General features: G+C 45.3%; 1 protein-coding gene across 1 annotated transcript in view; it reads left to right on the forward strand.

Moving 5' to 3' along the window:
* The window catches only part of LOC124050006 (calcium/calmodulin-dependent 3',5'-cyclic nucleotide phosphodiesterase 1C-like), a 42,294-nt gene that overhangs the window by 2,150 nt on the left and 28,092 nt on the right, over window positions 1-12,052 (forward strand). The window contains exons 3-5 of the mRNA XM_046372167.1: window positions 2,550-2,616; window positions 3,001-3,117; window positions 4,291-4,431. Coding sequence (XP_046228123.1) covers window positions 2,550-2,616; window positions 3,001-3,117; window positions 4,291-4,431 — 325 coding nt within the window. The remainder of the gene's footprint in view (window positions 1-2,549; window positions 2,617-3,000; window positions 3,118-4,290; window positions 4,432-12,052) is intronic.

A 12,052-nucleotide genomic window follows, 5' to 3' on the forward strand; every position in this document is an offset into this window, starting at 1 on the left:
TGGTAACAGGAAAATGAATTTTTTAGTCTTTGTTTTTAGTCCTGCGATGTTAGGTTTTAATCAAGTGGTTTTGCCATGGAAGAGAAAGTTGTTGCAACTCTATTCATCGTCAAATGTGAGTAGCTCAATGCAACTCACGGCTTTTAGATTTACAAAAATTACACTGAAATTACAAAAAAAATTTAACCAAAGTGAATCCTACAGATTAAATTTCCTGACAATGTCACAAACTGAGAAGATCTTTCCCTAAGTGCTTTTGGTTCCTAAACCTAAAGTAAACAACAGTTTATTTATTTATATAGCACTTTTAGAAGCAAAGTGTTTCACAAACAAAGGCATATGTATGACACAAGAATGAAAAATATATGTGCAAAACAGGTGTGAAAAAAGTAATAATAATAATCATAGTAACAGAGGCACAGAGAATAAGCCTTGTCCTCAGCCTTTTTTTCTTCATGGACAGGGCATACTGGTAGTGCTGAAATTCTGAGAGGCAAGACCACATTTATCCTGAAATGAATGGCAAAACTAAGAATAGGGATGATGTGGTTTCACTTCAAGGATTCAAGGACTATTATTTGTCATTACAGATATGTATGTGCAGGACATAGAGGAATGAACAGCATTCCTCCAGGATGCTACATGGTGTTACACAAAAGACTACATATACGGAAAAAACATAAATATAAAAATAAAGGAAAAATAGAAATATACAATAAAAAAAAAAATATGCACAGAAATGAGTGTGATGTATGTGGGCTGGAAACATTCCTTGGTAGATCTCAAAACATGTTTGATGTTTTTATTTTAAAAATCTCTGTGACCGCCACTTCCTGTAATTTTTTAAATTCTGTGTGTGGTCATATATGCATGTTGTTGTTGTGTGTATATTATCAATATACTGTACACTGGGTGTCCATTGGGCTCCATGTATTAGTAGTGGGAGCAGTCATTTTGTGTGCTGACTATAATTGTGTTTCATTAATACAGTATAGTTACATTTCCTATCATTGAGTTGATTCATTGGTAATGGGAGCAGCCATCTTAGATGATGTAATCATGGAAAAGACTGCAAGTCAGTTGAGCAGCTGTTCACGTTACCATAGAAACAGCCCCCCTCCTCGCCCCAGCCCCTCCCTTCCCTGTCAGCCAGAGAGGGTCACAGTGAGAGAGCAGAGAAACCTCCCAGAAAAAGGAGGTAGCTAGAAAAAGGCCCTTGAACAAATGCTTGTTGTGACCAAACGAAAAGTCGCAAGGCAAAAATTCTTTCACCCTGAGTGCCAGGCACTTGTCTACTAATGTCATTTTGAACTTCATCTTTCTTTTCAAAGTATATTTTCGTATGAGCTGGATAGAAACGCCTTGGTTTTCAGGATTGCCATCAAAAAACTTGACAAATTTAACATGGGAGTGAATGAAAGGAGGGATCCTCAGCATCGTCCTGCAGATGTTGAAGGACCTCAATCACCTCAGAAAATAGAGGCAGTTCTGGCCCTTTCTGTAAACAGTGTCCACGTTCTTGCACCAGTCCAGTTTGTGATCTAAGCACACCAAGTACTTGTACTCCTCCACCAGCTCCACACTGACCCCTTTGATGTTGGTAGGGGTCATTGGAGCCTTAGTCCTCTTCAGGTCCACCACCAGTTCCTTAGTCTTTGTCACATTGAGCTGGAGATGGGTTCTCCTGCTCGAAGTGACAAAGTTGTCCACTACAATCCTGTACTCACTCTCATCACCTCCAGTAATACATCCAGCCACTGTGGAGTGATCAGAAAATTTCTGAAGATGGCAGGTCTCTGAGCAGTACTTGAAGTCTGTGGTGTAGATCATGAAGAGGAAGGGAGAGAGGACGGTCCCCTGTGGAGCCCCGGTGCTGGTGATCACTCTGTCTGACATGCAGCATTATAGGCATACATACTGTGGTCTGCCAGTCAGGTAGTCTGCAATCCAGGATGTCAGTGGGCATCGTCCACTCCGAGGAGGGGCTGATAGGTGAACTGAAAGGGATCCTGAAGTGGTTGGACCATGGGCTGGAGCTGTTCCAGTATGAGTCTTTCCAGGGTCTTCATGATGTGTGATGTCAGAACCACAGGTCTGTAGTCCTTGGGGTTGCTGAGACACTACGTCTCCAAGGACTAGTATTGTTGTTGTTGTTGTTGCTGTTGTTGTTATTACAGCCCTGGCCTTAGCTATTTTACACCATACTTTTTTGAAGGTCAGTACAGTGCTAAGAGAGCTAGCACAGGAACTGCTCTATTATTGACTGCAAGAACCAGTGCAATAGTCTTTTATCTACTCTCGCAGTCTGAAGCTGTCAACAGCACTGGTGTCTCTCCCTCTCTATGTGTGTGTGTAGCATGTAGGCCAGCAGGAGGATGCCACTCACTGCAGATGTTCATCTGTAGTGAGTTTTTAGGTTGACACTCACTTTGAAACTTTCTGTGTCAAGTGTGTCATTTATGATTATTCTTACTATGTAGCATTCAGTATATAATGGATTGTTTTGACATTGTGTTGTGGTATATTTCTGTGTTTTATCTCTGTCACAGGATGTACAGACGAACCTCTAACATGGTTGGTCTCAGTTATCCCCCAAATGTCATCACTGAGCTCAAGGTATTTATGTGTGTGTACAGCGCCTATAAAAAATACACCCCCCCACCCTTGCCAAAAAAGCAATAATATATATATATATATATATGTATATAAAATATATTTTATATATTTTATTTGTGTTTTTTTAAATGAAGTAACTATTAAAATGCACACACATATCTATAAATCTTTTGTATCTGCCCAGAAGATAAATAAGAAAAAAATACCTGCACATTGCTAACTTCTCATGGACATAACATGGACATAAGTTCTTTTTACTTTCTTGTCTATGATACCTTTAAAATCATGATGTACCTTAGCATTGAACAGATGAATGGGTATGTTGATATTGGGTATGTTGATATTCATATGCTAATCAAACTTGTTTTAATGTATCTGTTCTAGGATGTGGACACATGGTCCTTTAATGTGTTTGCACTGAATGATGCTAGTGGAGACCATGCACTGAAATTTGTCTTCTATGAATTGCTCACCAGATATGACTTGATCAGTCGTTTCAAGGTATGCAACAATGGTGTGTCATCATGTATGTATTTATTCCAAATACAATTTCTAATATCTGTTGTGTCATTGGGGAAACTAGATGGTCATCACTGTCACTGATAATAACTGGTAATTAAACTCGACCTCAGCAGAATCAAGGAAGGAATTCAAATAGGTCTCAGCGGAGTGGTTTGGTATTTTGCACTATTAATGATCAAGATCCTGATTCAAGTTGATGCAAAAATAATAAATATAATAATAATTTAAGATTCAAGATTTTTTATTGTCATTTCAACCTGTTAACACACTGAGACAAAATACAGTACTCTGGGTTTGGTTTAGCAGCAAAGATAATAGTAAAAAAAATAAAACAACAATATCAATAAATAAAAAACAAAAATAAAATAATACAGCAGATTTAAAACAGTTAAAAAAAAAAGTATATCCTGAGAGGTATATTTCATTGATTGTAAACAGCAGTAGCACCAACATTCAGGGTAAGCAGCAGCAGTAAGCTGCATGGAAAGTAATCCAGTGTTCATAGTGCAGTCCTGTTGTGATTGGGACAAAAGCAGAAGGCTATGCAGCATCTGAGCAAAAACCACCATGTCCTCAGATGATGTCACTTATGTAGCTAGTGGCTAGTAGGCCAAGGATACATGAGCCACTACTAACAGCCAGCATAACAAACTGTCTTTAACCAAATTGTCACTTGTTGAGTTAAATTGAGGGTAATGTAAGCAGTTATGAAAAGGAAGAAGGCTACATCCTTGAAGTAATGAAATAATATTTAAAAATAATTTCAGCTTGCATCTGGGTCTGGGCACTATGTGCTATGCAGATTTTGTATGTTCTCCCTGTGCCTGCATGGGTTTTCTCCAGGTACTCCAGTTTCCTCCCACACTCCCCAAAACATGAACATTTTTCCCTCAGGATCAATAAAGTATCTATCTATCTATCTATTTATCATAAGGTTAACTGGCCACTCCAAATTGCTCCTAGATGTGAGCATGCGTGATTGTGTTTATGTGCTGGCCCTGCAATTGACTGGTGACTAGTGCAGGGTGCACCACGCCTCTCGCCCATTGTCAGCTGGGATAGGTTCCAGCCCTCCTGTGACCCTGCACAGAAAAAGCGGTATAGAAAATTGTGTAAAAAATTGTGTGACTTTGTTGTGTTGTCTCTGTTCAGGTCCCTATTTCTGCTCTCATATCATTTGTGGAGTCTTTGGAAGTTGGCTATAGCAAACACAAGAACCCATACCACAACCTGATGCACGCTGCTGATGTTACACAGACTATCCATTACCTGCTTATTAAGACTGGCATGGTGGTAAGTCTTAAAACCACTTTAAAAATTAAACATGAGGCACAAATACAGAGGACAGACAAGACAGTGCAATGTGAAGGACAACAGTGCAATAAAATGTAGACAATAAAAACTGTGTATGTGTATGTACAATATAATACAATATGGGCAATAGACAGTGCAGAGTGGACAGTATGAATATTAAAACGAGTGAGTGCGGAGGTGTGCTAGTAAGTTATTGAGTCTGTATATGTTTTGCATGTGTGTGTCAGACTAGTCCCTGAGAGCTGAGGAGTGTGACGGCTTGGGGAAAGAAACTGTTAAACTGAAACTGTTACTAGTTGTGATGGTCCGAATGCTCCCGTACCTTCTCCCAGATGGCAGGAACCCTGGAAGAAGAGCATGTGTGAGGGGTGTGTGGCATCATCCATAATACTGTTGGCTTTGTGGATGCACCCTGGGGTGTAAATGTATGTGAAGGAGGACAGAGAGACTCCAGTGATCCCCTCAGCTGCTTTCACTACCTGCTGTGGATAGCTGTGGCATCAGATGGTGCAAATTCCAAACCAGGCAGTGATACAGCTGCTCAGTACACCTTCAGACACCCTCAGACACCCTCTTCTGTAAAATGTGGTTAGAATGGGTACTGGAAGATGAACTTTCCTTGGCATTTCTCAGAAAGTAGAGACAATGCTGAGCTTTTCTAGTGATAGAACTGGAGAGGTTCTCCACAAGTTGAACAACAAGGAACTTGGTGCTCTTGATGATCTCCACAGAGGTCTGTCAGTGGTCTCTTCTGAAATCAACAACCATCTATTTAGTTTTGACTACGGTCAGAAAGAGATTGTTGGCTCTGCACTAGGCTGTGTTTCACCTCTTCTCTTTATGCTCTATGAGTTGCCAGCAAACTTAATAATATGGTTCGAGCTCTGCATTGCTGCACAGTCATGAGACAGCTGAGTGAACAGCAGTGGACTGAGCACACTGCCACTGTGGGGCTCCAGTGCTCAGTGTAGTGGGGCTGGAGATGTGTGACAGGTTGTCTCTCTCCCTGCCACTACATGGCACTGTCAACCCACTGAGTGCTCTGATTGAGGGGCGGCACTATGTATCCCTATATAGAGAGGTGCAGATACACCTGCCTCTTCCTCTGCTTCTGCTTCCTTCCGGTGGCCACCGGTTTGGTGTGACCACTGTGATTGTCCTGCGTGGCCGTTGCGGGTGCGATCCTCTTCATTCAGGTAACACATTCTGTTAGTCTTCCATTGTTCGTGTGTGCACAGAGTGGTCGTTTTGGTGACGCGATCTTGGCTCTGTATAGCGCAACCGGCTGCCGGAGCCGTGAGGTTGGATCGCTCCAGGGGAGGCCTTTCCTGGAGGTGCTCGCCTCAGCGATTGTCCGCCGTTCAGTGGCTTAGTTTCTGATTTCCCAGCTGATTCTTTTCTGGTGTTTTGGTGCAGCTGAGTGACTGACCTGCGGCATGAGCTGGTTGTCCTCTGCCTCTTTTTGCTGTGACTGTAGCCCTAGTGAATGGTGCGTATAGTGGCAGTCCTAGCCCTGAGCGAACAGCCCCTGTGTTGCCCCCCGACACACACACACACACACACCACCCACTGGCCCACACCCCCCACCAACCCAAAGAGAACATCGGGTGAAAAGCATATATATAAAATTTATTAAGATAGAGATAAAATAAAACAAACATTAAACAACCAATTTAAAGTGCACAACCATAAATATATAAATATATGCAAGAAAATACACATTTCACTTCACAAGCATAGAAAAGCACAACAAAGAAATGATAACAATTGAATAAAAATAACAATAACAGAACTAAAATCTGACCCTTCTGGTAACAACATCTCCCATCACTCTCATTCCTAGGAAAAAAGAAATCTGATGCCGCCTAACTTGGCCCTCTGTGTACCAACTTGGTCCTTATGCTGTCTGTCAGAGGTGATGGCCAGTCTGCAGGGTCTGTTGAAAAAGGCTCTTCCCCGGTGGCAGTTGAACTTTGTGGGGGTTCAGGCATTTCTGTAGAACAGCACATTTGATTTGGCACATTATTCAAGGCACACAGCAGTCTAACAAAACGTGGTTTTAAGAAATAGCAAAACTAGATTAATCACAACTAACAGGAAAAAAGTGTACAGGCAGGTAAAATTCACAGATAAAAACACACTCCTATTTCTATCTTCACACACACACACACACACACAGACACAAATTAGAGCAAAATACCACCCACCTATAGACTCTTGCTGGGGAGAAGCAGCAGCAAACTCCTTGTGTCCTTCCTGAGACATAGCAGGAGATGCCATAGAAGCCATAGCAGCCGTAGAGGTAGATAGGATCTCCTCATCCTCTGCTATAGATGAGGCCTCTGTTGCTGGATACTCATCCTGGGCAGGAGGCGCTCCTAAATATTTTAGCAGTGCCCCTGGAAAAGTGCATCAATGTAAACATGCACTTAAATACATTAGCTATCACTTAATGTCATTACGCCTATTACATGCTATTAACCTACAGATTAACCAACAGGGAGAAATGCTACATTGCCCAAATTCTATTAACGTTATACTGAGACAGAAAATAATGGACGAAATGTGGGCAACGTCCATCTTTTTAAGGCTAGCTTACTGCACGGAAAATTCCGACGGCCAAATACAGTACCCAGTGATAACCAAATGGACACAAAGCAATGACAGCAAAGGTGCTGATAGTTTAATTGTAGACACATTTGTTGGTATGTATGAATGTTAATTCAGATAATGTTCAGGTTAACTATAACTAGCACACAAAATAGCAAACAAACTAATGTTAACATTAGCAACTTTTGATAACGTAATTACAGTTGTACACTACAGAGGGAACATTAGCGACATACCTTTGTCTTTGGACCGTTTCTCCTCTTCTTCTTTCCTTTTCTTTCTGAAATAAGCACCTTTGGCCTTGTTATATGCATTATGTTTATTACCTGAATCGGAGTCGCCTCGGGAATCAACAGGTTACACTAATGCCAATGCCCTCTGATGTGACGGACAGCAGGGGTCAAGATTAAACCAATACATTGATGGTGTACAAATAGTCTCATTTTTGAATAGTAAGGCTATATTACTGGACTTCGCACAACACAGACAGACGAAAACAAGAGTGTATGGAATTTGAAATAGGCCTATAGTAGGCAACTGGTGTTATGAATGAAATTTACTTTGAATGCTTTTTGATTCCATTACTGTAGGATCCCCGTTCCCCCTCCTCCTTATTCCAGTGGTGTGACCTCGGTGAGTGACCCTACATCCACCCCCCATCCCCCTCTTGCAGAGTTGCAGTAACTGCAGCAGTGCTCTCGTAGAGGCATAATTACAATGCCAGGGGGTGGCAATTATTAATTAATTATTTATATACTTTTTTTTAATCCTTTTTTTTTTTTTTTTTTTTTTTTTGCTGGGGGCGGGGCAGGGGTACTCACATGCCGCCCCTGACAAAGTGCTGCCCTGGGTGGCTGCCCAATTCGCCCATATGAGAAACCACTACTGGCTATAATCAGCCATCCCTCCCTGGGTCCACACTGCTGTTTTGGCTTGATGTGAGTTTTATTTCCTCTATTGCGTCTATTGACCCACACCAGCCCTGCTCGAGCTGCCTAGGGCTGGAACATGCCCAGCTGGCTATCGGCGTCCCCGGCTCATGTCAACACTGTGCGGTGTTCACCATTGAGAGTCTCCGCAGACGGCTAGCCCGCCAGGCCAGCTTGTCTGGACATGACCCCTACCTCCCTTCCGACGGTGCTGTGGAGAGGGGGGTCGCAGCGGCGGCATCTGAGGCTAGCGTCAGCTGGGGCTCCCAGCTCGACCTAGCAGACCCCTCACTGTCATTGGACTATGGGGACGATGAAGATGGCGCCTCAGTGCTCCTCATATCAGAGGATGAAGACGAGGACAACATCTTCATGACTCCGGCCCGGGCTGCACAGCCCGTGACTTCCGTTGCCTCTGAGGACAGAGATGAGAGCAGCACACCAGCTTCTCCCCCCTCCCCAGCTCGGATATGCTCGACGTGTGTAAACGCACTGCTGCCCGGCTGTCCATCCCCTGGTCTGCTGTCATAGCTGAGACCTCCAGATCCCGCCACGAGGGGAAGAAATTGCCCTTGGCCAAGAGCGTGACAAAGCAATTTGTCCCCGTCTTCTGGCGGCGTGCTCATGGAGATACCGCCCTTACAGCAGTAGGAGTCCGATCCCCGGGGCCTCGTCCCTCGACTGTGGCTGACTTGTGTCTCCGTGTCCAACGCTGCACTGTCCAGGCCACGGGAAAGGCGCTGGGGACTATGGTTCTGCAGGAACGTGCGCGGAGGCTCAACCGCACTGAAACCTCAGCTCGCTCAGACGCTCCCGCCCGGTCGGGCCAGCTGGCCCAGGAAATCCGGAGCCCCGGTCACAGCTACAGCTGCCCACGACCAGGTGAAGAAAAAGAAGAGAGTGGCCTGATCGCCCCCCTCTCCACCGGTGATGCAGCTGGATATTCCCCGTTCGCCAGCTCCACCTGTTCGGGCCCACCACGCCCACATCTCCCGGTTGCCATGGACCGTGCCAGAGTTAACTGGGAGACACGGACATTTGCCGGCAGAAAGTTCAGTTCCCTCATGTCCACAAGCATGCACAATCACACGTTTTCCCAAAGAAAATAAAATGTGTCCCGCTACTGCATCCAGGCCGAGGGCACAGCTAATAAAAGCCAAACAAAATGGCAAACCCAAAATAAACAGCGCGGTGGTGACACCCGCTGTTCCCCCTTGGCGAAAAGCCACAGCTTTTCCCCGGGCGGGGGAAATGTGGGCCCCGCCGCTGTGCTGTCCTCCCGGGCGGAAACGTTCAGCAGCACCCGGGAGTCATGTCACTGTTTCTCCAGCAGAGGGCACCACCGCACCGCGGCCAAGGGTGTTTGTGCATCCGCTTGGCCACATACCTGGACGACTGGCTGCTGCTAGCTCAGTCGGAGCAGGAGGCCAGGACGCACACGCGTGTTCTCATATGACACCTATCTGATCTGGGTTTCGTGATAAACGCGGCATGCTGTCCCCGACACAGAGAATAATCTTTCTGGGATTATCTCTGGACTCGGTGACTTTTACAGCGTGCCTCTCAGCGGACCAAGTGAAAGTTTTCAGGGTATGTCTAGAGCTCTTTCATCCAGGCAAATCTGTTCAATTCAGATTATGTCTTCGGTTACTCGGGCTGATGGCGTCTGCCATTCACGTACTCCATCTTGGTCGATTCCACATGAGGGAATTCCAGCCTTGAGTGGCCTCATGTGGGCTAGATCACGTGCGTCATGGCGCACGGGAGTGCTGGTCACACCGGAATGCGCCAGGATGCTGAGCCACTGGCGAGATCTGTCCTTTTTGACCCGCGGCGTGCCCATGGGTTCCATCCTGTCCACGAAGGTGGTCACTACGGACGCCAGCCTAACGGGTTGGGGCGGCATTCATGAGGGTCGGTCTGTGAGGGGCCGCTGGAGTGTGAACCTTTCAGCGGTGTTCCTCTCCCTGAAAGATTTTCTTCCGTCTCTCATGGGTCATCATGTCCTGGTGAGGACGGATAATACAACGACGGTGGCGTATGTCAACCGTCAGGGGGGATTACACTCCCGTCAGTTGCACATGCTGGCACGCAGACTGATCCTGTGGAGCTGCGGTCGTCTCCTCTCGCTGAGAGCGACGCACGTCCCGGGAGTAATGAACATGGGAGCGGACCTGTTGACCAGGGGCGCGCCAGTATACGGGGAGTGGACTCTACGCCCGGATATTGTGGAACAGATATGGGTCCATTTAGGTCAGGCCATGGTGGATCTGTTTGCGTCGAGAGACAACGCGCAGTGCGCGCTGTTTTACTCTCTGCGCAGCGTGGATGCTCCTCTCGGAGTAGACGCATTAGCGCACACCTGGCCACACGATTTTGGCCTGCGATACATTGCCAGCGGAGATATATCAGTTGATGTGTGCTCAGCCCTGGCAGCTCCTGCTGCGCAGGGACCTGCTATCGCAGGGGGGAGGGAGTGTTTTCCACCCGCACCCAGAACGCTTGGCACTGTGGGCTTGGCCCCTGAGTGGCTAAATCAGTCAGCTGTGGGTCTTTCACAGCGGGTGATTTCCACTATACAAAGTGCTCAAGCCTCCTCCACTAGGTCTCTATATGACTGTAAGTTGAAACCTAGTTTCAAACCTAGCCACATTCCCTTTCATTGTCCAGTAGGCGTGATATTGTCATTCTTGCAGGACTTGATTGACAAACAGAAAACCGGAAAGCCTTCTCTGTTTCTATATGTTGGATGTCTCTGCACCATGTGTGGCATGAGTGGTTTTGTTGTCCTGATTGGAACAGAGTATTTTTCCTTGTCTGGCAATACGGGAGCAACCATATCCCATAGCGAGACATCGAGTGAAATATTATGAAAGAGAACTTTAGGTTATTTGCATAACCCTGGTTCTCTGATTAATATGAGTGAGATGTCTCACCAGACAACCCTTCTTGCATGGGCGAGTGAGAAGAGGTGCTTATCTTGAATAACGTGTTGCCGTCCATGAACTACTTAAGATAGATGGTACTACCTGGGGCGGACGGACATGTTTCACCAGCCAATCAGGATTGGCGTAATGAGATTGATGCTTCTGAGGTCTGCAGCAAGGCGTGCATCCCATAGTAACACATCTCACTCATATTAATCAGAGAACCGGGGTTATGCAAATAACCTAAAGTTTTAAGTCTTCTTTTAAACATAGAGAGGGTGTCTGCTGCTCGAACTGAGGCTGGTAATTGGTTCCACAGAAGAGGAGCTTGATAACTGAAGGCCCTGGCTCCATATCTTACTGGTATTACCAGTAAGTCTGAATCTAAGGAACGCAGCACCCTAGAGGGCTGATAGGTTCAATGAGATCAGTGATATATGATGGTGCCAGACCATGCACGGCTTTGTAGGTTAGGAGGAGGATCTCAAATTCTACTCTAAATTTTACTGGGAGCCAATGTAGAGAGGACAGCACAGGTGAAATGTGGTCACGCCTCTTAGTCTTTGTCAGAACACGAGCTGCAGAGTTCTGAGGGACTTTTTAGGCATCCTGACAAAAGAGAGTTACAGTAATGCAGCCTGGAGGTAACAAAAGCATGGATGAGCTTCTCAGCAGCATCTAAGGAAAGAACATGCCTGATTTTTGCAATGTTATGAAGGTGGAAGTGCACAGTCCTCAAGATTTGTTTTATGTGTGTGTTGAAAGACAAGTCCTGATCAAAACTAACACCCAGGTTCTTTGCAATGGTGCTAGAGGCAGGAGCTAGTCCGTTATGAAAGGCTATATCATTAGCTAAAGTTGGTGTAAAATGTTTTGGACCAACTAGTAGAACCTCAGTTTTGTCTGAGTTCAACAGAAGAAAGTTGTGGGTCATCCAGGGCTTAATATCTGCAACACAGGATTGCAGTTGTGTTAGCCACAAACAATAAAATGTTTTAGCTGTGTCTAATTATTTAAAAAAAATCTTCTCTCGAAGTCCGGTAGAATCATCAGCAGGAGACAGGATTCTGAGCAGCAAAATCTTTAATGTCAACAAAAAAGGAGAACAGTTCATGATGCATGCTAACTACACAT

Source organism: Scatophagus argus, chromosome 18, assembly GCF_020382885.2.
Source record: "Scatophagus argus isolate fScaArg1 chromosome 18, fScaArg1.pri, whole genome shotgun sequence".
NCBI classification, from domain to species: Eukaryota; Metazoa; Chordata; class Actinopteri; family Scatophagidae; genus Scatophagus; species Scatophagus argus.